Source organism: Triplophysa dalaica, chromosome 16 (assembly GCF_015846415.1).
Source record: "Triplophysa dalaica isolate WHDGS20190420 chromosome 16, ASM1584641v1, whole genome shotgun sequence".
Lineage (NCBI taxonomy): Eukaryota > Metazoa > Chordata > Actinopteri > Cypriniformes > Nemacheilidae > Triplophysa > Triplophysa dalaica.
In genome coordinates, this window is record NC_079557.1 from 2,067,570 (window position 1) to 2,095,234 (window position 27,665).

General features: G+C 39.0%; 5 protein-coding genes across 7 annotated transcripts in view; all 5 read right to left on the reverse strand.

Moving 5' to 3' along the window:
- The window catches only part of LOC130437735 (protocadherin gamma-A11-like), a 143,876-nt gene extending 123,144 nt beyond the window's left edge, over positions 1-20,732 (reverse strand). Inside the window, exon 1 of one of the 3 annotated variants that reach the window (XM_056769282.1) lies at positions 18,221-20,732. In XM_056769282.1, coding sequence (XP_056625260.1) covers positions 18,221-20,629 — 2,409 coding nt within the window. In that variant the 5' untranslated portion in view covers positions 20,630-20,732. Of the gene's footprint in view, positions 1-157; positions 2,701-7,128; positions 9,620-18,220 lie in introns of those variants that run through there. The other 2 variants (XM_056769281.1, XM_056769283.1) reach the window with 2 other exon arrangements.
- Positions 4,124-13,351, reverse strand: LOC130437739 (protocadherin beta-15-like). Its single transcript, XM_056769293.1, has 2 exons — positions 10,857-13,351; positions 4,124-4,224 (listed from the first exon to the last, which is right to left on the reverse strand). Exons 1-2 carry the CDS (start codon positions 13,260-13,262, stop codon positions 4,198-4,200), a joined length of 2,433 nt encoding a protein of 810 aa, XP_056625271.1. The 5' UTR covers positions 13,263-13,351; the 3' UTR covers positions 4,124-4,197.
- Positions 4,152-17,000, reverse strand: LOC130437738 (protocadherin beta-15-like). Its single transcript, XM_056769292.1, has 2 exons — positions 14,569-17,000; positions 4,152-4,224 (listed from the first exon to the last, which is right to left on the reverse strand). The coding sequence occupies exons 1-2, from the start codon at positions 16,975-16,977 to the stop codon at positions 4,198-4,200; spliced, it is 2,436 nt and encodes an 811-aa protein (XP_056625270.1). The 5' UTR covers positions 16,978-17,000; the 3' UTR covers positions 4,152-4,197.
- A 2,561-nt stretch (positions 20,733-23,293) lies between the features above and the next one.
- LOC130437745 (protocadherin gamma-A2-like) lies at positions 23,294-24,259 on the reverse strand. The gene has a single exon (XM_056769298.1). The coding sequence runs from the start codon at positions 24,181-24,183 to the stop codon at positions 23,419-23,421; it is 765 nt and encodes a 254-aa protein (XP_056625276.1). The 5' UTR covers positions 24,184-24,259; the 3' UTR covers positions 23,294-23,418.
- A 353-nt stretch (positions 24,260-24,612) lies between these two features.
- Positions 24,613-25,424, reverse strand: LOC130437746 (protocadherin gamma-A3-like). The gene has a single exon (XM_056769299.1). The coding sequence runs from the start codon at positions 25,319-25,321 to the stop codon at positions 24,695-24,697; it is 627 nt and encodes a 208-aa protein (XP_056625277.1). The 5' UTR covers positions 25,322-25,424; the 3' UTR covers positions 24,613-24,694.
- Between the last annotated feature and the right edge of the window lie 2,241 nt (positions 25,425-27,665).

Consider the following 27,665-nt stretch of genomic DNA (forward strand, 5'->3'; position numbering starts at 1 on the left):
TGGAATACTTTTTATTCCCACTCTAAAAAAGTAAGAATTGAATTAGTTTTGAATTAGAAGAACTGATTTACTCTTTATCAGGACAGCAAAATTTTAATTAAAAAAGGAAAAACGTTAATTTGACAGTATGCCTATAGTACAAAATGTTTAATCATACCTGAAATGAATCAACCATTTCCGCATCAAGTCCCTTAAGATCATCCACAGCAGACTGAGTGTTTTTCAACATCATGTCAGCAGTCAATGTCTCCTCATTGTAAGATCTGATGAACTTGAAGTCACTAGTGCGCGAGCCTGTGGTCAGGTATGTGTCATAATTGTAAGTGCTGCGTAGAGTTCCCGCGCCTTCAACCTCGGCGTAATTTGGAGGGAGATACGCGCTGGGAATGGCTACAGCTCCATCAAACAACAGTCTAGGCTTTCTCCTGCGACAAAACCGCACGGCCAGAATGATGATGATGAAGGTCAAAAAGAAAGTGGAAACGGACACCAGCGCGATGATCAGATAAAAAGTGAGTTTGGAACTGCTCTCGTCATGAGACATGTCTTTCAGTTCTGGAACTTCAGCCAAGTTATCTGATATAAGTAAATACAATGCGCACGTTGCAGAGAGAGAGGGCTGTCCGTTATCTCTCACAGAGACAATAATGTTCTGTTTCATGCTGTCAGATTCAGAAAGGTCTCGCTGTGTCCTGATCTCTCCACTGTGGACACCGATAATAAAAAGTCCCGGATCACTCGCTTTAATAATGTGATAAGTGAGCCACGCGTTCTGTCCAGAATCCGCATCAACTGCGATCACCTTGGACACCAGAGAGCCCGCCTGAGCAGCTTTGGGTACCATCTCGGTCATGAAGGAGTTTCCGTCCGGAGATGGGTATAATATCTGAGGGGTGTTGTCATTCTCATCCGTTATCAAGACACTCACAGTCACGTTACTGCTCAGAGGAGGAGAACCGTTATCTCTGGCTAACACCAGTACTTTAAAGCTCTTTAACTGTTCATAATCAAACGATCTCCCGGTATAAAGGACCCCGGTGTCTCCGTTAACAGATAAAAAGGAGGAAACTGGTGCGCCATTGACATCAGAAGGTAACAGAGAATAAAAAACAGTGCCGTTCTGTCTCCAGTCCGGATCTGTAGCTGATACTGAACAAATAGAGGAACCCGGTTTGTTATTTTCTTGCACGTGAGCTCTGTAATTCTGTTCTTCAAATACAGGTGGATTATCATTTACGTCAGCAACAGTAAAGTAAATATTCTTAGTGGAAGATAAAGGCGGAGAGCCCTCATCTGTAGCAGTAATTGTGATATTATAATCAGACAATAACTCACGGTCTAATTCACCTGTGGTCACTAGAGAATAGTAATTTTTGATTGAAGGAACGAGTTTAAATGGGACATTTTGCTGAATGGAGCAGCGCACCTGTCCGTTATTCTCAGAGTCTCTGTCCTGCACATTAATGACACCAACCTCTGTACCGGGTGACGCATTCTCATGAACGGGACTATTCAGAGATTTTATTATTATTGTAGGAGCGTTATCATTCACATCGGTTATTTGTATGATCACTCTAGTGTCTGATGAAAGTCCAGAACCATCTTTGCCCTCAATAAGCAGTTCATACCTTAATGATTCTTCAAAATCAACATGGCCTTTCACTTTAATCTCTCCACTTTTCTGATCAAGATCAAATAATTCTTTAGCATTTTTGGAAATACGGCTGAACTCGTAAATCACCTCTCCATTTTGTCCCTCGTCAGCATCAGTAGCACTCACTGTAATCACTACAGTATCTACAGGAGAATTTTCAGGGAGACTGACTTTATAGACGGCCTGACTAAAGACTGGAGCATTATCATTAGCATCCAGCACAGTGACGTGTATGGCTACAGTACCTGATCTCGGTGGAGTCCCACCGTCAACCGCAGAAAGAATTAAAGTCACCTCTTTCTGCTGCTCACGATCCAACTCTTTATTCAACACTAACTCAATATTCTTTCCACCGCCTGCCTTATTTTTTACAGATACAATGAAATTGTCATTCTTTTCTATCGAATAGTTTTGAACCCCGTTCTTTCCAATGTCTGCATCATGAGCCTCATTCACGCGATATCGAGCGCCTTTATCAGCGCTCTCACTTATCTCCAGCTTTATCGTGTCTTTGGGAAATGTCGGTGTATTGTCATTGATATCTTCAATTTGAATTCCTACATTATGTATTTCCAATGGATGCTCTAAAACTATTTCGAAATTAAGAGAACAGGACACATCCTCATTACAAAGCTCTTCCCTGTCGATCCTTTGCGCTGTTATCAGTTCTCCAGTACTCAAATTAATATCACAAAATGTTTTACTGTTACCTTCTGTATCAATGCGAGCCTTACGAGATGACAGCCTGTTCAAATCAAGCCCAATATCTCTGGCTATATTTCCAATCACAGATCCGCGCTTCATCTCCTCCGGAATAGAATACCTCACGTCTCCATTAGCGGTGTGCGCCATGATCATGAAGAACAAAAGGCCGAAGATCTGACACAAGAAGCTTTGGAAATCCATTTAGAATGCTTTAGAAAATAGCAATCAACAAAATTCAAAGGAAAACGTACACGCAGGATTAAATCTGAAACACTACATAAAATCAGAGGAGTGGCGAATCCGTCGTGTTAACGACTGTGCGCAAGACTAACTGGTTCTGAAAAAACCTCACCAACAGGGTGGAGACAAGAAATATGTTGCTGCTGATGATAGCCTAGTACAGGTGAACAGCGACACTACGAGTTCAAGTAGGAAATTGCATAACATTCAGCCCACTCACAGTATTAAGAAAATCGAACAAAATGAATTTCACGTGTATTTTATTGGTTCAATTGAATAAAGGCTAAGTGAGAAACTCGCCTTCTAGAGCATTTCAACGAAAACCATCGCCATTTGTTGAAAACAAAAAGTCAAGCACCACTGACAAAAACAAGAAAAATAACATACAACGTATTAGATGCATTTAAACAGTTCACTGATAGATTTTAAAATGTCTGTGATAAAACTACAGAAATAACCATATTACAAAAATAGTTGCAAATATTCTCAGAAAGTTGTTGAGAAAAAAACAAAAACAAACACTTTTCGCGACACTTCATTATTGATGTGCTTTGTGTGACCTCAAATCAAGCTATTCAAAAATTTTACTAAAATATAAAACCTTTCAATTATAGCAGTAAAGTCTATTGGACATGATTAGTACATAACTGGAGGAAAATACTTTTGAAAGTATTCTGTGAATATAAACTCGTATGTATCGTGTAGATCTACATAATAAAACACCAGAAATTACTTTTATAAATACTTCTGAAAGACACAGACTAATTCCCTATCATATCAATCTGAACATAGCTTAAAAAGACCAGAAACCAACTACCTTGTTACTTAGGTTGTTTCACATCTACATTGGATACTGCACAAATTTAGAGATGGTACCCCAAACAACTGTGTCAAGAGTGAGGAATCAGGAAACTGAACTCCAAACACTTATTTTCACATTAATATCATCAAAATAACAGGTGGAAAAAGAAATACTGTCATAATAATGAAGAGTGTGATTTAAAATTGACAAGATTTAAAAGCACAAGCATATGTTATACTTATGAGATAAATTAGGTTATCGTATTGCCAAAAAAGGCTTGAACACCATGTTACCAAATGGTATTAAACAACAAAAAAGCATCCTTCAAGCCAAGGGATAGTTCACCCAAATATAAAAATTATTTCTGCAGAAAACATCTTAAGACATTTTGGAGAAAGTTAGTAACCCGGCAACACTGTTAACATTCTATCCATTGTGGACACAAACCACTGAGACTGTGTTCTACAAAAATAGTAATTTATTACTCTTTATTCTAAAAGGCATCACCCAGTGATGAAACACCATAAGTAAACAGTAAACAGTAAAAAATAAAAAACACAAATAAGTACAAAGTTTATCTTTGAGAAAAACCTCACGCCAAATAAACTGTTTGTTTTTGCATCAAGCCCCTCAAGATTATATACAGCAGACTAAGTCTTTTTGAGCATCATGTCAAAGAGTTAAATATTATCAACAATCTCAATTAACACAGTTGAATGGCTTGCTAATCCTTGACCATCTTTGGCTTGATTTGGTAGTATGATAACACTCTCCTCCTCATAGTCAATAAACCTCATCAGTTTAATCCCGGCAGATGCTGGATCTAAGTAAAAAAGATGAAGAACATTTTCAGGGAAATGACCAAATGCATATGTCACCTCTCCATTTTGTCCCTTGTCAGGATCAGCAGCGCTCAATGTAACCACTTCAGTATCTTTTGAGTAATTTTCAGGCAGACTGACTATATAGACGACCTGACTAAAGACTGGAGCATTATCATTAGCATCCAGCACAGTGACGTGTATGGCTACAGTACCTGATCTCGGTGGAGTCCCACCATCAACCGCAGTAAGAATTAAAGTCACCTCTTTCTGTTGCTCACAATCCAACTCTTTATTCAGCACGAGATCTCCATATTTTCTTCCATTTGTCCATGTAAGAACATTTAAAATAAAATAATCGTTATTTTGTAATGTGTCTGTTTGCACTGAATTCTTTGCAATATCCACATCGTAGACCTTTTCTAATAAATAACGAGATCCTTGAAATTCTGAGTCTCTAATTTTCCAATTAATGACACTTCCCTTAAACTGTTGTGAATTATCATTGATGTCATGAATAAGAAGAACGAAACGATGCAGTTCTAGAGGATTTTACAGCACAAGGTCCTGTTTTAGAATGCTTGATGCTTTCTTTTCATAATGCGCGACGGTCAGTTCTCAAGTATTCAGATTATTACACCAAAGAAATCCTGTTACCTTCAGTTTCAATGCGAGCCTTACGAGATGACAGTCTGTTCAAATTGACCCCAAGATTTTGACTATATTTTTGATCACTATCCCACGCTTCATCTCCTCCGGAAAGGAACAGCTCCCGTCTCCATTAAGACGAAAGCACAAAAAATACAAAGCCAAACTTCCGAGCAGAAACACAGAAGGGTTTTCAATCCATTTAGAACCACACAAATGATATCCTTTAAAAATCAATCTACATCTAAATTAAATTCTAATTATATTGAACAAATAGCAAATTCGTCATAGTCTGCAAATTCATATTAAGAAACGCAAAAAGGTTTACTGGTCAACAGCGACACTATGAGTTAAATTAAGAAACTGAACACCATTTAATGCTCAAACTCATTGCATACTTAATCCAGGTCCGTTGGACCTACATCGCTGGACATTCTATATATCTATGTGTAACACATTCAGATTATGGATCTCTGTGCTTAAGATCAGATGTTGTAACAAAGTGTTAAATAAGGGACACCAACAAAATGTGCAGTGCTGTGAGTCTCTAGAACCAGGATTAAGAGCCACTGCTCTTACAGAATGAAGTTGTGGAAGTAGGATTGAAAAAGTATGAATTAAATGCCATACAATAACATCACTAAGAGACAAACTAATCTAACATTATCCTGGGAAGAAAAATAAGCATACAGTTGCTCATGTATATATATTACCAAACAAAAATCGTTAGCGTGAAAATCAATATTGTTCAGAAAAAAGCAGCACCAGAAAAATAAATAGCCTGTTCAGCACCGTGGACAGCGACGGGGAAAAGCCGAAGATAACTAAACGTATTTCACAATTTAATCAAAGAGACTATAGTGTAGTTTCATTTAGAGTTTAAAACGTAGTTAATCACAGAAATAACAAAACATCTTTATACATGTGCAAACTTATATTAAATATATCAAATATATACTCTGCTCAAAATAATTAAGGGAATACCTGATCATCACAGCATAACACCAAATCAGTTAACCTTCAGGAATATCAATCAACCCGGTGAGGAAGCATAAGTGATTGCGAACCATTTTCACTAGTTTTGGTGCAAATAAAAGTGACAACAGATACACTGGAGCGCCAACAGCAAGGGTGGTATGGGTAGGACCATCCTCAGAGGGTTTAACAGAAATGCACGTGCTTTGAAATATTGTGATGAAATCCTAAGATCTATTGTCAGATCTTATCCTGGTGCATGATAATACCCGCCCTGATGTGGTCAGAGTCTGTGGGCAGTTTTTGGATGATGAAGACATTGATGGCATTGACTGGCCCTCACGTTCCCCAGACCTAAATCCAGCTGAGAACCTCTGGGATCTCAAGTCCGAAGCCGTCAAGTAGCACCATAGACTGTCCAGGACCTCACCTATGGTCTGATCTTAGACTGAGAGGACATTCCACAAGACACCATGCGGCATCTCATCAGGAGTATGCCCAGACATTGTTGGGAGTTCATTTGGGCAGGTGGGCCATTCACAATACTGACTAACATTATGAGTTACTGTGATGGAATTCGAACAAGTTAAATTAGCCAGCATTTCCGTTATTTTACAGTGATATTACTGTAAATCCTACCCTGAATAAGTTTAAGATGTTGGATTTCAGTGAAGATTGACACATTATTTTGTTCTCACAACATTATATAAAGTATATACGTTTTAAATGGTTATTTCGTTCATTGTGATCTAATACTGTGTGGTTTAGATTAGGTGTTCCTTTTTTTTTTACTTAAAGCAATAACTTTTCGTGATAAGGCAGACAACAATGTTCATAAATATGAACCAAGAAAAGATCCCATGAAAATTTATATCATCAAATAGCGAGAAATAAATACTGACGTATTTGCAGTCAAAACACTTCCATGGTCAAAATCCTCGACTACAAAACAAGCCAAAATTAATCTCAAAATAAAGGCTAATAAAGGTAGTTCTTATTTTTTAGGGATGACACTTTGGCAAGTGCATTCCCGGGACAACACGTCATAGAGAACATAAGTACTTTACATTTATTTTTTAAGACAATGCATAAGGAAATAGTTTTCAGATTCTAAGCGGAATCTCTAAAAAATAATGAAGCTAATTATTTGTGCACTTAACTGAGGCACAGTTAATTTACTCGCTATCAGTAGACCAAGACAAAACTTAAGAAACAACTCAAATTTGACATTCAGCCATTAAATCAGTAATAATACAAAACGAAAAATGAATATTGATTCATACCTGAAACAAATCAACATTTTCCGAATCAAGCCCTTCAAGATCATCTACAGCAGACTGAGTCTTTTTTAGCGTCATGTCAGCAGCTAGTGTGTCCTCATTATAAGATCTGACGAACTTGAAATCACTCGTGCGCGAGCCCGTGGTCAGATATGCGTCATAATTGTAAGTGCTGCGTAGAGTTCCCGCGCCGTCCACCTCTGCGTAATTTGGAGGGAGATACGCGCTGGGAATGGCTACAGCTCCATCAAACAACAACCTGGGCTTTCTCCTGCGACAAAACCTCACGGCCAGAATGATGATGATGAAGGTCATGAAGAAAGTGGAAACCAACACCAGCGCGATGATCAAATAAAAAGTAAGTTTTGAGCTGCTCTCGTCATGAAACATGTCTTTCAGTTCTGGAACTTCAGCCAAGTTATCTGATACAAGTAAATACAATGCGCACGTTGCAGAGAGGGTGGGGTGTCCGTTATCTCTCACGGAGACAATAATGTTTTGTTTCATGCTGTCAGATTCAGAAAGGTCTCGCTGTGTTCTGATCTCTCCGCTGTGTACACCTATAGTGAAAAGTCCCGGGTCACTCGCCTTAATAATGTGATAGGTGAGCCACGCGTTCTGTCCAGAATCTGCGTCAACAGCGATCACCTTGGAAACCAGAGAGCCCGCCTGAGCAGCTTTGGGTACCATCTCGGTCATGAAGGAGTTTCCGTCCGGAGATGGGTATAATATCTGAGGGGTGTTGTCATTCTCATCCGTTATCAAGACACTCACGGTCACGTTACTGCTCAGAGGAGGAGAACCGTTATCTCTGGCTAACACCAGGACTTTAAAAATCTTTAACTGTTCATAATCAAACGACTTCAAAGTATTAATGACCCCGGTTTCTCCATTAATGGATAACAAGGAAGGAACCGGTGAGCCATTGACATCAGAAGGTAACAGAGAATAAACTACAGTGCCATTCTGTCTCCAGTCCCGGTCTGTAGCTGAAACTGAACAAATAGAGGAGCCTGGTTTGTTATTTTCTTGCACGTGGGCTCTGTAATTCTGTTCTTCAAATACAGGTGGATTATCATTCACGTCAGATACAGTAAAGTGAATATTTTTAGTGGAAGATAAAGGTGGAGAGCCCTCATCTGTAGCAGTAATTGTGATATTATAATCAGACACTAACTCGCGGTCTAATTCACCTGTGGTCACTAGAGAATAGTAATTCTTGATTGAAGGAACGAGTTTAAATGGGACGTTTTGCTGAATGGAGCAGCGCACCTGTCCGTTATTCTCAGAGTCTCTGTCCTGAACATTTATGATGCCAACCTCTGTACCGGGTGAGGCATTCTCGGCAACGGGACTATTCAAATATTTAATTATTATTATAGGGACGTTATCATTGATATCAACAATACTAATAAACACAGAGGAATAACTGGCTAATCCTTGACCATCTTTGGCTTGAATCGGAAGTTCATATGTATTCTCTTCCTCAAAATCAATAAATCTGTTTAATTTAATCTCACCAGAAACTGGATTAAGGGAAAACACGTCCATATGACTTTCTGATAAATGACCAAATGCATATGTCACCTCTCCATTATATCCCTCGTCAGCATCAGTAGCCCTAACTGTAACCACTACAGTATCTACAGGAGAATTTTCAGGCAGACTGACTTTATAGACGGCCTGACTAAAGACTGGAGCATTATCATTAGCATCCAGCACAGTGACGTGTATGGCTACAGTACCTGATCTCGGTGGAGTCCCACCGTCAACCGCAGTAAGAATTAAAGTCACCTCTTTCTGCTGCTCGCGATCCAATTCTTTATTCAACACGAGCTCTCCATATTTCCTTCCATTTTCACGCGTAACTACATTTAAAAGAAAGTGAACATTACTTTGCAAGGTATATGACTGCACTGAATTCACGCCGATATCTGCATCGTGGGCCTCTTCCAATAAATAACGAGATCCTTTGACGGATGATTCCTGTATTTCGAATTTAATCAAATTCTGTTTGAATATCGGTGACATATCGTTGATGTCCTGAATATTAAGAACAAAGCGATGAAGTTCTAAGGGATTTTCAAGCACGAGCTCCTGTTTTATGAGGCATGATGCTTTCTTTCCACACAGCGCCTCTCTGTCGATCCTCTCCGCTACGGTCAGTTCTCCAGAATTCATATTAATTTCACAAAATCGTTTTCTGTTACCTTCAATGTCAATTCGAGGTTTACGAAATGACAGTCTGTTCACGTCAAGCCCGATATCTTTGGCTAAATTTCCAATCACAGATCCGCGCTTCATCTCCTCTGGAAAAGAATAGCTCACGTCTCCATTAGCAGTGTGTGACAAAAGCACGAAAAATACAAAGCCAAACATCTGAGCAGAAACACAAAGAACCTTAAAATCCATTTAAACGTGAATTATATCCCAGAGTAATCCATCGATTAGCAGACTTAAATGCAGGATTACACCATGAGACAGAAAGCACCCCGTCAACGTCGACAAATTTCTATGAAGAAACAAGCTGGAAACGTTGTGCATGACATCATGAGAAGGGTGGAGAAAACTACTAAGTAAATGTCAAATGGTTTACTGGTCAACAGCGACACAACGAGTTGAATTAAGAAATTGCACAGAGTTTAGTGCTCAAACAGTGTTTCTTAATTTCGCTACTGAGGACTACACAGCGCTGCAAAATTTGTATGTCTCTTAAATTCAACAAACCCAGTACAGATCATGAATCTATATGCTAAAGAACTGATGTAATAAGAAGGTGTGTTTAAAAGGGACACTAAAAAAAATGTGCAGTGCTGAGTCTCCAGTAGGATTGTGAGCCACTGCTCGCACACTATAAAGTGATGTAACCAGGATTGAAGTGTGATTTCATTGCAATGAAATTACAACACAAAGCGTCAAACTAAACTAAAATCGTTCTAATGCAAAAAATAAGAACCAACGCAGTCATTCATATATCTACTAGAACAAGAACCAGCAGCTTGCAGATCGACAATATACAAAAAAGTAGCAATAGAAAGAGAAATTGCCTGTGTAGCACCATGGACAGCGTTTGGGGAAATACGGAGAAAAAACAACTTTTTATAAATTTAACTGAAGCGAATTAGTGTAGTTTCTATTTTATTTTAACACATAAATAATCCGAGAAAATTGCGGACCTTGATTTACGTGCAAACTTTTGTAAAAATATTACATTTCTACACATTTAAATTATAACACAATAACAATTTCTTGAGAAAGTAGACAACAACGTCAAAAAAATGGACCGGGAAAAATCAAGGGATGAAAATTCAATACTATAAAGTATAATAAATAAATAAATAAATAAGATAAAGAATCTGTTCTAATTCAAAACACTTCCATTGCCAAAACCTCGAAAAAAAGACAAAGTAAATTTTCTAGGCGATAAAGATATGTACTTAAATTTTCGTAGGAAAGGCGATTTAAATTATGCTTTTGGCAAACGGTTTAGCAAGTTTTTCTTTGACAACACTTTACCAGAGCATATCAAATATGTTAAATGTTAATTTAAAAGACAAGGCATAGCGGAATAGTATATATTCATCATCTAAAAAGAAAGAAGTGTGATATTTGTGCATTCAACCGAGACCTAAGTGATTTACTCTTTATCAGTACAGCATAATATTTTTTTTTTATGTGAAATCGCTAATTTGACGCTAATAATACAAAAAGAAATGAATGTTTCATCATACCTGAAACGAATCATCAATTTCGGAATCAAGTCCCTCAAGATCATCTACAGCAGACTGCGTCTTTTTCAACGTCATGTCAGCAGTCAGTGTGCCCTCATTATAAGATCTGATGAACTTGAAATCACTTGTAGGCGAGCCCGTGGTCAGGTATGCGTCATAATTGTAAGCGCTGCGAAGAGTTCCCGCGCCGTCCACCTCTGCGTAATTTGGAGGAAGATACGCGCTGGGAATGGCTACAGCTCCATCAAACAACAATCTGGGCTTTCTCCTGCGACAAAACCTGACGGCCAGAATGATGATGATGAAGGTCATGAAGAAAGTTGAAACGGAGACCAGCGCGATGATCAAATAAAAAGTGAGTTTGGAGCTGCTCTCGTCATGAGACATGTCTTTCAGTTCTGGAACTTCAGCCAAGTTATCTGATATAAGTAAATACAATGCGCACGTGGTAGAGAGAGAGGGCTGTCCGTTATCTCTCACAGAGACAATAATGTTCTGTTTCATACTGTCAGATTCAAAAAGGTCTCGCTGTGTCCTGATTTCTCCGCTGTGGACACCGATAGTGAAAAGTCCCGGATCACTTGCCTTAATAATGTGATAGGTGAGCCACGCGTTCTGTCCAGAATCCGCGTCCACGGCGATCACCTTGGACACCAGAGCGCCCGCCTGAGCAGCTTTGGGTACCATCTCGGTCATGAACGAGTTTCCATCCGGAGATGGGTATAATATCTGAGGGATGTTGTCATTCTCATCCGTTATCAAGACACTCACGGTCACATTACTACTCAGAGGAGGAGAACCGTTATCTCTGGCTAATACCAGCACTTTAAAAATCTTTAACTGTTCATAATCAAATGTCCTTACTGCATGAATGACCCCAGTGTCTACGTTGATGGATAAAAAGGAGGAAATTTCGCCATTGACATCAGAAATTAACAGAGAATAAACTACAGTGCCATTCTGTCTCCAGTCGCGGTCTGTAGCTGATACTGAACAAATAGAGGAGCCTGGTTTGTTATTTTCTTGCACGTGGGCTCTGTAATTCTGTTCTTCAAATACAGGTGGATTATCATTCACGTCAGATACAGTAAAGTGAATATTTTTAGTGGAAGATAAAGGTGGAGAGCCCTCATCTGTAGCAGTAATTGTGATATTATAATCAGACACTAACTCGCGGTCTAATTCACCTGTGGTCACTAGAGAATAGTAATTCTTGATTGAAGGAACGAGTTTAAATGGGACGTTTTGCTGAATGGAGCAGCGCACCTGTCCGTTATTCTCAGAGTCTCTGTCCTGAACATTTATGATGCCAACCTCTGTACCGGGTGAGGCATTCTCGGCAACGGGACTATTCAAATATTTAATTATTATTATAGGGACGTTATCATTGATATCAACAATACTAATAAACACAGAGGAATAACTGGCTAATCCTTGACCATCTTTGGCTTGAATCGGAAGTTCAATTGTATTCTCTTCCTCAAAATCAATAAATCTGTTTAATTTAATCTCACCAGAAACTGGATTAAGGGAAAACACGTCCATATGACTTTCTGATAAATGACCAAATGCATATGTCACCTCTCCATTATATCCCTCGTCAGCATCAGTAGCCCTAACTGTAACCACTACAGTATCTACAGGAGAATTTTCAGGCAGACTGACTTTGTAGACGGCCTGACTAAAGACTGGAGCATTATCATTAGCATCCAGCACAGTGACGTGTATGGCTACAGTACCTGATCTCGGTGGAGTCCCACCGTCAACCGCAGTAAGAATTAAAGTCGCCTCTTTCTGCTGCTCGCGATCCAACTCTTTATTCAACACGAGCTCTCCATATTTCCTTCCATTTTCACGCGTAACTACATTTAAAAGAAAGTGATCATTACTTTGCAAGGTGTTTGACTGCACCGAATTCACGCCAATATCCGCATCATGGGCCTCTTCTAATAAATAACGAGATCCTTTGTCTGCTGATTCCCGTATTTCGAATTTAATCAATTTCTGCTTGAATATTGGCGAATTATCGTTGATGTCCTGAATATTAAGAACAAAGCGATGAAGTTCTAAGGGATTTTCAAGCACGAGCTCCTGTTTTATGAGGCATGATGCTTTCTTTCCACACAGCGCCTCTCTGTCGATCCTCTCCGCTACAGTCAGCTCTCCAGAATTCAAATTAATTTCACAAAATCGTTTTCTGTTACCTTCAGTGTCAATGCGAGGTTTACGAAATGACAATCTGTTCACGTCAAGCCCGATATCTTTGGCTAAATTTCCAATCACAGTTCCGCGCTTCATCTCCTCTGGAAAAGAATAGCTCACGTCTCCATTAGCAGTGTGTGAAAAAAGCACGAAAAATAGAAAGCCAAACATCTGAGCAGAAACACAGAGAACCTTAAAATCCATTTAAACGTGAATTATATTCCAGAGAAATCAATCGAAAAGCAGATTTAAATAAGATTACAGCATGAGACCGAAAGCACCCCGTCAACGTCGACAAATTTCTATGAAGAAACAAGCTGGAAACGTTGTGCATGACATCATGAGAAGGGTGGAGAAAACTACTAAGTAAATGTCAAATGGTTTACTGGTCAACAGCGACACAACGAGTTGAATTAAGAAATTGCACAGAGTTTAGTGCTCAAACAGTGTTTCTTAATTTCGCTACTGAGGACTACACAGCGCTGCAAAATTTGTATGTCTCTTAAATTCAACAAACCCAGTACAGATCATGAATCTATATGCTAAAGAACTGATGTAATAAGAAGGTGTGTTTAAAAGGGACACTAAAAATGTGCAGTGCTGAGTCTCCAGTAGGATTGTGAGCCACTGCTCGCACACTATAAAGTGATGTAACCAGGATTGAAGTGTGATTTCATTGCAATGAAATTACAACACAAAGCGTCAAACTAAACTAAAATCGTTCTAATGCAAAAAATAAGAACCAACGCAGTCATTCATATATCTACTAGAACAAGAACCAGCAGCTTGCAGATCGACAATATACAAAAAAGTAGCAATAGAAAGAGAAATTGCCTGTGTAGCACCATGGACAGCGTTTGGGGAAATACAGAGAAAAAACAACTTTTTATAAATTTAACTGAAGCGAATTAGTGTAGTTTTTATTTTATTTTAACATACCTAATCCGAGAAATTGCAGACGTTCATTTACGTGCACACTTTTGTAAAAATATTACATTTATACACATTTAAATTATAACACAATTACAATTTCGTGAGAAAGTAGACAACAACGTCAATAAAAATGGACCGGGAAAAGTCAAGGGATGAAAATTCAATAATGTAAAGTATAATAAATAAATAAATACGATAACGAATATTTTCTAATTCAAAACACTTCCATTGCCAAAACCTCGAAAAAAAAGACAAAGTAAATTTTCTAGGCTACTATTAAAGGTACTTAACTTTTCGTAGGAAAGGCGATTTTAATTTCTACTTTTGGTAAACGTTTTAGCAAGTACTTCTTTGACAACACGTTACCAGAGCACATCAAATACGTTAAATGCTAATTTAAAAGACAAAGCGTAGCGGAATAGTATATATTCATCATCTAAAAAGAAAGAATTGTGATATTTGCGCATTCAACCGAGACCTAAGTGATTTACTCTTTATCAGTACAGAATAATATTTTTTTAAAGTGAAAACGCTATTTGACGTTAATAATACAAAAAATATTAATGTTTAATCATACCTGAAACGAATCATCAATTTCCGAATCAAGTCCCCCAAGATCATCCAAAGCAGACTGCGTCTTTTTCAGCGTCATGTCAGCAGTCAGTTTGCCCTCATTATAAGATCTGATGAACTTGAAATCACTTGTGCGCGAGCCCGTGGTCAGGTATGCGTCATAATTGTAAGTGCTGCGGAGAGTTCCCGCGCCGTCCACCTCTGCGTAATTTGGAGGCAGATACGCGCTGGGAATGGCTACAGCTCCATCAAACAACAGTCTGGGCTTTCTCCTGCGACAAAACCTCACGGCCAGAATGATGATGATGAAGGTCATGAAGAAAGTTGAAACGGAGACCAGCGCGATGATCAAATAAAAAGTGAGTTTGGAGCTGCTCTCGTCATGAGACATGTCTTTCAGTTCTGGGACTTCAGCCAAGTTATCTGATATAAGTAAATATAATGCGCACGTGGCAGAGAGGAAAGGTTGTCCGTTATCTCTTACGGAGACAATAATGTTCTGTTTCATGCTGTCAGACTCCGAAAGGTCTCGCTGTGTCCTGATTTCACCACTGTGAACACCGATAGTGAAAAGTCCCGGATCACTCGCTTTTATAATGTGATAGGTGAGCCACGCGTTCTGTCCGGAATCTGCGTCCACGGCGATCACCTTGGACACCAGAGAGCCCGCCTGAGCAGCTTTGGGTACCATCTCGGTCATGAAGGAATTTCCGTCCGAAGAGGGGTATAATATCTGAGGGGTGTTGTCATTCTCATCCGTTATCAAGACACTCAGAGTCACGTTACTGCTCAGAGGAGGAGAACCGTTATCTCTGGCTAACACCAGCACTTCAAAACTTTTCAACTGTTCAAAATCAAACGACCTCACGGCATGAATGACGCCGGTATCTCCGTTAATGGATAAAAAGGAGGAAACTGCTGAAACTTTCACGTCAGAAGGTAACAGAGAATAAACTACAGTGCCATTCTGTCGCCAGTCCGGGTCTGTAGCTGAAACTGTACATATAGATGAGCCTGGTTTGTTATTTTCTTGCACGTGAGCTCTGTAATTCTGCTCTTCAAATACAGGTGGATTATCATTCACGTCAGCTACGGTAAAGTGAATATACCTTTTAGAAAATAAAGGCGGAGAGCCCTCATCAGTAGCAGTAATTGTGATATTATAATCAGACACTAACTCACGGTCTAATTCACCTGTGATCACTAGAGAATAGTAATTTTTGACTGAAGGAACAAGTTTAAATGGGATGTTTTGGTGAATGGAACAGCGCACCTGTCCGTTGTTCTCAGAGTCTCTGTCCTGCACATTTATGATGCCAACCTCTGTACCGGGTGACGCATTCTCGGGAACAGGACTATTCAGAGATTTAATTATTATAAAAGGAGCGTTATCATTCACATCAACAACATCTAATAATACAATAGATCGACCAGCAAGCCCTTGACCATCTTTAGCTTGAACTGGCAGTTCAATAGAGTTTTTCTCCTCATAATCAATATTCCCAACTACTTTAATTTCTCCAGACTTTACATCAAGGAGAAATAACTGTCGAAGGGTTTCAGATAAATGGCCAAACGCATATGTCACCTCTCCGTTTTGTCCTTCGTCAGCATCAGTAGCGCTGACTGTAACCACTACAGTATCTACAGGAGAATTTTCAGGAAGACTGACTTTATAGACGGCCTGACTAAAGACTGGAGCATTATCATTAGCATCCAGCACAGTAATGTGTATGGCTACAGTACCTGATCTCGGTGGAGTCCCACCGTCAACCGCAGTAAGAATTAAAGTCACCTCTTTCTGGTGCTCACGATCCAACTCTTTTTTCAGCACGAGCTCGCCATATTTTCCTCCATTTGCCCCAGTAAGGACACTTAGTAGAAAATGTTCATTATTTTGTAATGTGTATGACTGCACTGAATTAACACCAATATCCGCATCGTGTGCCTCATCCAATAAGTAACGAGATTCTTTGTCTGCGGATTCCCTTATTTCGAATTTAATAACGCTTTCTGTAAACTGCGGTGAATTATCATTGATGTCTTCAATAGTGAGAATGATACGAAACAGCTCCAATGGATTTTCCAGCACGAGCTCTTGTTTTATAACACACGGTGCCTTTTTCTCACATATCTCTTCTCTGTCTATCCTATCCGCAACAATAAGATCACCTGAATGTAGATTAATATTGCAGTATCGTTTTCTGTTACCTTCAGGGTCAATGCGAGCCTTACGAGACGACAGCATGCTTACATCGAGTCCGAGATCTTTAGCTATATTTCCAATCAAATATCCTCGCTTCATCTCCTCCGGAATGGAATAGCTCACATCTCCATTTGCGTTGTGCGCCATGATCATGAAGAACAAAAAGCCAAACAGTCGTCCATTTACCCAAAAGCTTTGGAATTCCATTTGGGATGATACAAATTAAAACAAAATGCAACAGAAACTGTAAATACAGCGAAAATCGATAACATTACACTAAGTCCGAGGATCAGGGAATGGTTCCCGTTGTCTACGAGACAATCTGGTTGTGCAAATACATCACCAACAGGGTGGAGACAAGTAATATGTTAAAGTTGATGATAGTACAGGTGAACAGCGACACTACGAGTTCAAGTAAAAAACTGCACGAGATTCAGCGAACTCACAGAAACTGTGAATGGACCATGAAATTGTATTCTTTTAAACATGAACGAGAAAACGTGTGTTCTAAATATTTCAATGACAGCCATCGCTATATGATGTGAGAGAAAACACAAACCTTAGACAACTCTACTTTTGCAATAACAGTATTGACAACTACACGAAAAATAATTACGCTAAACAATTTTTCCGACCGGAAAGATACATTACCCTACGCCTACTGAAATAATGGTCTGTACCAAAGTTAACTGGAACCAGAAACAAAAAAATCTATAAATAAAAAAAAACATGTGTACACGAAAAAAGGAAAATAATAAGTTTAAAACTTTAATTCATTTCATGAAGCTTTCTATAAATCCTGCATCTCAGCATTTAAACAAATACTTTCACAAAACATTTGGCAAAAAACTCAAACGAAAAAAAATGAATGGGGTAACGTATGCAATAACATCGTAAATCAGTTTGTCCCTGCAGCAGTAGCTTCTGTGGAAACATCCACTGAAAACACCCAACAGGTATACTAATGAATGAGATTATGAAGAAAATGAAATGGGCTTTAATTTTTGTTATCTTAATAAGACCGGAAGCGAGTGGAAGTCATTGACGATGCAAAAAGATAAAGTAACAGGTGATGGTAGAAAAACAAAAAAGGCAAAATGGCGATAAAGAATTAAACTAACCCCATACAAAACAACTAACTCGACACAGAAAGGCAGACTATTTTTGAAACAAAAAATATCAAGATTTGTTTAGCTCAAGACAGGGTTCAGTCTTTGAAACCGTGTAAATATATATACAAACAAACTTCAGAGATACCTCAAGGATGATAGAAGCCGATTCATATTTCTCTAGACCTCAACTTGTATCCTTAACTTTTTCTTTATAAGTCTTTAAAAACGGCTAAACGCATACAAGGAAAATTGTATTTAACAAAAAAGGTTTAAAATGTATAGTATCTCAAGATAGTTTACAACAATAGTGCAATATAGAAAAATATATTTGACTTTACCTGAAAACAATCACTTATGTCAGCATCAAGTCCCTCAAGATCATCCACAGCGAAATTAGTCTTTTTGAGTGTCATGTCAGCAGTCAGTGTGCCCTCATTATAAGATCTGGCGAACTTGAAGTCACTCGTGTGCGAGCCCGTGGTCAGGTATGCGTCATAATTGTAAGTACTGCGTAGAGTTCCCGCGCCCTCCACATCTGCGTAATTTGGAGGCAGATACGCGCTGGGAATGGCTACAGCTCCATCAAACAACAATCTGGGCTTTCTCCTGTGACAAAACCTCACAGCCAAAATGATGATGATGAAGGTTAAAAAGAAAGTGGAAACGGACACCAGCGCGATGATCAAATAAAAAGTGAGTTTGGAGCTGCTCTCGTCATGAGACATGTCTTTCAGTTCTGGAACTTCAGCCAAATTGTCTGATATAAGTAAATATAATGCGCACGTGGCAGAGAGAGCGGGCTGTCCGTTATCTCTCACGGAGACAATAATGTTCTGTTTCATACTGTCAGATTCAGAAAGGTCTCGCTGTGTCCTGATCTCTCCACTGTGGACACCGATAGTGAAAAGTCCCGGATCACTCGCTTTAATAATGTGATAGGTGAGCCACGCGTTCTGTCCAGAATCCGCGTCCACGGCGATCACCTTGGACACAAGAGAGCCCGCCTGAGCAGCTTTGGGTACCATCTCGGTCATGAAGGAGTTTCCATCACGAGATGGGTATAATATCTGAGGGGTGTTGTCATTCTCATCCGTTATCAAGACACTCAGAGTCACGTTACTGCTCAGAGGAGGAGAACCGTTATCTCTGGCTAACACCAGTACTTTAAAGCTCTTTAACTGTTCAAAATCAAACGACCTCACGGCATGAATGACGCCGGTATCTCCGTTAATGGATAAAAAGGAGGAAACTGCTGAAACTTTCACGTCAGAAGGTAACAGAGAATAAACTACAGTGCCATTCTGTCTCCAGTCCGGGTCTGTAGCTGATACTGAACAAATAGATGAGCCCGGTTTATTATTTTCCTGCACGTGAGCTCTGTAATTCTGTTCTTCAAATACGGGTGGATTATCATTCACGTCAGCTACAGTAAAGTGAATATTCTTTGATGAATATAAAGGCGGTGATCCCTCATCTGTAGCAGTTATTGTGATATTATAATCAGACACTAACTCACGGTCTAATTCACCTGTGGTCACTAGAGAATAGTAATTCTTGATTGAAGGAACGAGTTTAAATGGGACGTTTTGCTGAATGGAGCAGCGCACCTGTCCGTTATTCTCAGAGTCTCTGTCCTGCACATTTATGATACCAACCTCTGTACCGGGTATCGCGTTCTCTGGAACGGGACTATTCAGAGATTTAGTAATTATAACAGGAGCGTTATCATTCACATCAACAACATTAATAACTACAGCAGAATAACTGGCTAAGCCTTGGCCATCTTTAGCTTGAATCGGAAGTTCAACTAAACTGGCCTTCTCATAATCAATTACTCCCGTAAGTTTAATAACACCAGACACTGGATCTAAGGAAAATGTATTTAAATGGGTTTCAGACAAATGCCCAAACGCATATCTCACCTCTCCATTTTGTCCCTCGTCAGCATCAGTAGCGCTCACTGTAACCACTACAGTATCTACAGGAGAATTTTCAGGCAGACTGACTTTATAGACGGCCTGACTAAAGACTGGAGCATTATCATTAGCATCCAGCACAGTGACGTGTATGGCTACAGTACCTGATCTCGGTGGAGTCCCACCGTCAACCGCAGTAAGAATTAAAGTCACCTCTTTCTGCTGCTCGCGATCCAATTCTTTATTCAACACGAGCTCTCCATATTTTCTTCCATTTTCACGAGTAACTTCGTTTAAAAGAAAGTTATTATTATTTTGCAAAATATAGGACTGCACTGAATTCACACCAATATCCGCATCGTGGGCCTCATCTAATAAGTAACGAGAACCTTTGACTGCCGATTCTCTAATTTCTAATTTGATCACATTCTGTTTAAATAATGGTGAATTATCGTTGATGTCTTGGATATTGAGAATGAAACGATGCAGCTCTAAAGGATTTTCCAGCACGAGCTCCTGTTTTATAACGCACGAAGATTTCTTTTCACAGATATCCTCTCTGTCGATCCTCTCCGTTACGGTGAGATCTCCACTATTCAGATTAATGCCACAAAACCGCATTTCGTTAATTTCAGTATCCATGCGAGCCTTACGAGATGTCAGTCTGCTCACATCAAGCCCGAGATCTTTGGCTATATTTCCAATTACAGATCCGCGCTTCATCTCTTCTGGAAAAGAATAGCTCACGTCTCCATTAGCAGTATCCAACGTAAGCAGGAAAAACACGAAGCTAAACATTTGGACAGAAAGGCTGCAGCTTGTCATATCCATTCAGAAATAATTTGTATTGTATCCAATTAAAAATACAATTGGCGGTAAGGAAAAAATGTACGACTAAGTCTAAAGCATTAGACAAAGGACAGTTCACCAGTGAATCCGCCACCACCACAGAAAATGTCCTATTAGAGAAAGAGGAGCAATCTCATGACATCAGAGCAGGGTGGAGGGAAGCTAATGAAAATATTTTTACCGGTGAACAGCGACACTATGAGTCAAGTTGGAAAACTGCAATTATCAAAAAACTGAACTGACTACCTGGCAGAGTTTGGACTGAACAGGAAAAGACTGGTAGATAATATCTTTACAATATTATGCCCGAGACTAAACTCATAATTGTGTTTAAAACAAGCACGAACACAGCATGTAACTTTCCCTATGAAAAGTCATTGCCTGTATGCAAATGTACAGGATAAGATCAAAATCAGCACCGGAAAGAAGGGTTGGGGTTATGGGAGGGGCTTCGGTGAGGATTTTTTGTAATATTAGTATGCTCTTGTATACAATTCACAACGTATGATACATACGAATTAGCTACCTCATAAAATGGTTACGATTTCCAGTGAGATTAGGCTGAAAAGATGCACTTACTGTACAGTACCATGGACCATGCTCTGTACAGGACCATGGACAGTAACCGGAAAAACCAGTTTTATTTATCCAGGGACACGTACAAGCTCAAACCGGCGCGCAACGTTTTGCTATGGTTTCAGGCATGAAGTGTCCTGGAAACAGTGTTAATTATTGTAAGGCCAATTTAAAATTAAAATTGACCTAGTTTTGTTGTAAAATTGACAGCGTTTTACATTGTGCATAGGTATTTTCAGCAATTTATTTACATGTATTAATAAATATACACTATATTAATAATATATAATACATTTTTTTGTTTTTTTTTATTTGCAGATAAAACAGCTAAATGATACATGAAAGGGGGAATATTCATCATCTTAATAATTTTAATCAGGTAGTTTTAACGGACACTTTGGCACAATACAACTTTCTAATACATCACATTCCATAAACGAGTAATTACAAAAAAACAAATAAGTCTTCAGTCATTCAGTCATCAGTGATATTAATTTGTGTATTAATAAAAAACGGGAGCGTTGTCTGAAATAGCTAATTACTCAACAAAGAATAGATTTCTCAGGTGTTTTTTAATAATACAATAGAATGCATAAAAGTGCAACAATTATACATAAGAGACATCCCTTAATAGGAAGAATATATTTTTTAATAATCTCGTGCGCCAACCAGATCGCACCCAGTTGCGTATAAATAACACGCTGATGCATTATCGTCTAATACGTACGCAAAATTGCGATTTTGCGTGCATTTGATACGCCAATGTTTGCTTGTACCTGGGTGGAGAGCAGCCATTTTAAAACTTACATGAAGAGGAAACACTGAAATAATTAAAATAATAAGGTTAGGTTTAGGGTTTGGGTTTGGGTTAGGGTAGAGGTTATAATATTCACGGACGCTAACATTAGGTTTAGGGTTTGGGTTTGGGTTAGGGGACAGGGTAATGAGACAAATTGCTGTTTAATATGCAAACACGCTAATTGGCGTATCATATGCACGCAAAAAAAGGCGTATTTATGCACGCAAAATCGCAATTTGGCGTCCGTATTATACGGTAATGCACAGCGCGTGTTATTTATACGAAATTGGTGCGAGATGGGCTAACAATGCATTTCTGGGGTAATTTTAATTTGTAAGTATATTTCTTGACAACAACAAAAAAAATCACCCGTGTTAGCCAAGTTCTTGAAACAGCTGCCTGACGTCTCCTTTGTGAAAGTATTGCAAATGATGAGAAAACCCATTCTAGGTAAAGGTTAGCTAGCGTGACTGATGCAAATAAGGTGTTAATGCAACCGGTCTCTCATGTCATTACATTAAATGGCAAATATCTGGCCCAAACTCCAGTACAGCTGTGGATATGCGCCTCAAAATCTGTCCGCTGCAGTTCGGTATACGCAACAATTGAAGATATTAGAAGACAGGTGTTTTGTAGTATTAAACACGTATTCAAACCGATTTCACCAGGCTCCAAAAATTATTTAAAAAGAACAGGTTTCCATTAAAACAAAGTTTTGCAACATTTTGTGTGGGTTGAATGCTGCCCATTTGTTTTCAAAGCTACTATTCAACAAGTAATCACAGATTTAAGTGCATGCATACGATTAAGTAAAAAAAAAACCTACATACAATGGTTTTACACATTTAAATTTACGTCACAGCCAGAAATTATGACAAGTAAATTAATCATTCATCATACCTGAAGCGAATCGCTCATGTCAGCATCAAGTCCCTCAAGATCATCTACAGCGGACTGAGGCTTTTTCAGCGTCAGGTCAGCAGTCAGCGTACCCTCATAAGATCTGACGAACTTGAAATCACTCGTGCGCGAGCCCGTGGTCAGGTATGCGTCATAATTGTAAGCGCTGCGCAGAGTTCCGCGCCCTCCACATCTGCGTAATTTGGAGGGAGATACGCGCTGGGAATGGCTACAGCTCCATCAAACAACAGTCTCGGCTTTCTCCTGCGACAAAACCTCACGGCCAGGATGATGATGATGAAGGTCAGGAAAAAAGTGGAAACCGACACCAGCGCGGTGATCAGATAAAAAGTGAGTTTGGAGCTGCTCTCGTCATGAGACATGTCTTTCAGTTCTGGAACTTCAGCCAAATTGTCTGATACAAGTAAATACAATGCGCACGTTGCAGAGAGAGCGGGCTGTCCGTTATCTCTCACAGAGACAATAATGTTTTGTTTCATACTGTCAGACTCAGAAAGGTCTCGCTGTGTCCTGATTTCACCACTGTGACACCGATGGTGAAAAGTCCGAGATCACTCGCTTTAATAATGTGATAGGTGAGCCACGCGTTCTGTCCAGAATCTGCGTCGACGGCAATCACCTTGGACACCAGGGAGCCCGCCTGAGCAGTTTTGGGTACCATCTCGGTCATGAAGGAGTTTCCATCAGGAGATGGGTATAATATCTGAGGGGTGTTGTCATTCTCATCCGTTATCAAGACACTCACAGTCACGTTACTGCTCAGAGGGGGAGAACCGTTATCTCTGGCTAACACGAGGACTTTAAAACTTTTCAGCTGCTCATAATCAAATGATCTCACGGCATGAATGACGCCGGTGTCTCCGTTAATGGATAAAAAGGATGAAGCCGGTGCGCCATTGTTGACATCAGAAGAAAACAGAGAATAAACAACAGTGCCATTCTGTCTCCAGTCCGTGTCTGTTGCGGTGACTGATAAAACCGAAGAACCAGGTTTATTGTTCTCTGCTACGTGAGCACTATATAGCTGTTTTTCAAAAATAGGTGCGTTGTCATTTACATCAGCCACACTCAAGTGAAAGGTTTTAGACGAAAAGAGCGTAGGAGCGCCTCCATCTGTAGCAGTCAAAGATATGTTGTACTCTGCCGTCTCTCGCGATCCAGCTCGGTTGTAGTAACCAATGCAAAGTGACTTTTGACAGATGGGACTAATTTGAACGGTACCTGTTGTTCTATGGAGCATTTAATATCACCGTTAGACGTAGAGTCTTTGTCTTGAACATATATTATGCCAATTTCTGAGCCAGAAGGCAGGTTCTCTGGAACAGGTGTGTCCAAAGACTTAATAATAATCACTGGAGTGTTGTCATTTACATCAGCAACATTAATAAGAACTGTGCATGACGTTGCTTGGCCAGCTCCATCTTTAGCTCTGATGCGGAGCTCAAATGAGGAAGACTCTTCGAAATCTATCTCCCCTTTAACTTTTATCTCACCCGTTTTTTGGTCAATAGTAAATAGATTTTCAGAGTCGATGGAAAGGTAACTAAATTCATACGTCACTTCCCCATTCGGGCCCTCATCTGCATCACTGGCACTGACTCTGACTACTACGGTTTCAACAGGGACGTTTTCAGGCACACTCACCTCATATACTGGCTGTTTAAACACAGGAACATTGTCGTTTGCATCCAATACGCGGATGTTCACGAGCACTGTGCCAGTCCTCTGTGGAGAGCCCCCGTCATAAGCTGTTAAAACCAGAATAAGCGGTCCTGCTTCTCCCTGTCAAGCTCATTTTCTAACACAATTTCTGGGAGTCTACCACGACCCGCGACTCTCTGAGGAGACAGAATAAAATGTTCATTGTTTGACAGAGTATAGCTCTGGACACTGTTAGTACCAAAATCCGGGTCATATGCTTCGTCTAAGGAAAAGTGAGCTCCTTTAATCGCCGATTCCTGAATTTCTAATTCAACTGCTTCATTTCTGAATTTCGGAGCGTTGTCGTTTATGTCCTGTATTTCTAAAGTCACCCGATGTAGTTCTAAAGGGTTCTCAAGAAAAAAATCAAAATGAATGGCGCACGATTGTTTTTGACCACACAAAGCCTCGCGATCAATCCTCTCATTTACAACGATCTCTCCTGATTGCGGATTAATGTCGCAGTATCGTTTACTGCCTTCAAAATCCACACGAGGTTTCCGAGACGACAGAGTTTTCGTGTCCATTCCCAAATCCTGAGCAATTTTTCCGACTGTAGATCCTCGTCGCCTCTCCTCCGAGATGGAATAGCGGAGATCTCCGAGACAAAGATGAAAACTGAGGACGGCCATGAACACAAAGCATTTCATTTTTATTCTATGAGTAGGCCTCTCCATCACTCGCTTCTAAAAACAACTCTCTGTTGTTAGAAATAATAAAAATATTTTGTTTTTGAGATAGTAATAAAACAAGATCTTACTCTGGCGTTGCAGCACTCACCTTCACACGAAAAGGACACTAACGTAACGCTATGGTCTGACTCTGCATGCACTTGAAAAAAATGAAAACGTAGGAGTGTCTACACACACGTATCCATTGTTGATAAAGAGCGACACATGGTGTTCTGTTGTAAAATTGCAACCATGGCCAGTGCTTTTATCGAGACACAACATGAAAGGCTCACTTAAATCTGTCGAAGCGCATTCCCTAAATGTAACCAATTCACCACAGCTTTTGAGAAGGAGTTCTTAAATTACACAATTTTAATCTACAGTTTATAATTTATGTAGCGCTCTAAAATGATTACTGTTTAGTGTAATAAGTAATTATTATATAATATCCTGCAGCGGAGCTTTCAGCACAGAGGACAGTGACTGTCGGAGTGTTGGTCTGAGACACAATGAACTCACTTTTTGCAACATTGGACGTTAGCACACTCTAATCTCTGCTGTTTAAAACATTTATTAAAATGGAAAAGTAGAGTCACATTAAATAAATCAATATGATTATTGAACTTTTCTTGACCGCTGCTTTACTTCTGTAGGTCGATTATGCTTTTTAAATAGATCTACACGAAGTTATCAGCGTTATTTATGTCCGTTTCGCGCGGATTCGGAGGAGCTTTGTTTTTAATGACATATTGAAGCACCTTTATTTTTAAGAGTGTTTTTTACGATGCTTTAAAGAAACATGCGAGTACCATGAGATTAACGTACATAAACTCTTAAAAGATTAAAAAAATGCTTTAACATCAAACGAACAAGTCTTTCACAAAACATTATTTGTAGTGGCAAAAGTTATAATTTGGACGATTCTTGAATTGATATAATATTAATATTTTTTAATGAATAGTTCTTTGGAAAACAAAAATAGATCCCCAGGAATCGTTGTAAAGAGCGTTTTGTAGCACATTTTTGGGAAACTCATATTTAAACAACGACAAAAAAGTCCTGCGAAGTTAGTTGTAAAAAAACAACAAAAGATTGCAATTCAGTTACACAAACATTCAAATGTAAGTAGTTGAGGGTGAACGCATGTATATCAACATTAAAGCTAATTTGAAATTATTGATACGGAATTTCTGATATTGTAAAATACTTTTCTTTAGACTATAAAAAAAACTTTTTAGAAGAAATTATGTTTTATAATGAGTTTTTAAATGTTGAATATGGAAATGCGACTGAATTTAATTTCTGAACTGTTCTTTTGAATCTGAAAATCTATACAATACCGGAGAAAGATCTGTACTATTTACAAACGTTCTGATAACTATTGTATGCTTTAAAGAAAAATGCAGTAGAGCTAAAGTATGATTTACGTGAGACCAACGTAAACCTATCGAGTGCTTCATGAGACTCATCCTTACACAAATAAATATTAATCATACGCAATTTGGTCTGCCACTACCATTAGTTACCATTCCAATAAACTCATATTCATATTTTAGTGATTTAATAGGCTACAAATTAAAGCATTTGGAAGTATAGCAATATTTTATGACATTAACAAAATGGAACGTCTTCTTAAGTAGCCTATATTGTACAATATTCAACAATACATTTAAAGAGAAATAATAAAGATAAATGAGGCTAAGTAAAGAAGGAAAGGAGTAAAGACAGAGACAGGGAGGGGGAGAGAGAGTGAGAGTGAGAGAGGGAGAGATGAAGCAGCGGCACCCGGTGATTCTGTTTGGAAGTGCATATTTCCTCAAACGCCTCATTCCACATCTTTGGAGGAATACAGGATAGCTGCGTTCGATCTACAGAGCAGTACCGAAAATGAAACATAGATGCATAAACAACATAAATTCCTGTAAAGCTTCTTTGAAACAATGAAACATTGTGAAAAGCGCTATATAAGTAAAATTTAATTTAATTTAACTGAATAAATATATCACATAAACAAGTCATTTAGGTTTAACTTCAGACAGGGAGAGGGAATTGTACAACATCTATTGATATATATATATCAATTTGTATACAAATCGTAATTTCTTAGAATCCGGCTTTCAAAGTTTTACAGGGAAATCATCACAGTTGGGTGGGTCATTTTCTCTTACAACACAGCATGTTAACAGGTAAACTATGTTAACAAGACCCTGAAGGCAGAGGAAATCATTTTCGCTATTATCGATATCTGCATATTCTTTATATTTGATCCCGGTTCACCAGTGACTGTATAATTTCAATCTTTTTACACTATAAGGAGGACGGAGAGATTCATGCACAACTATTACAAAAG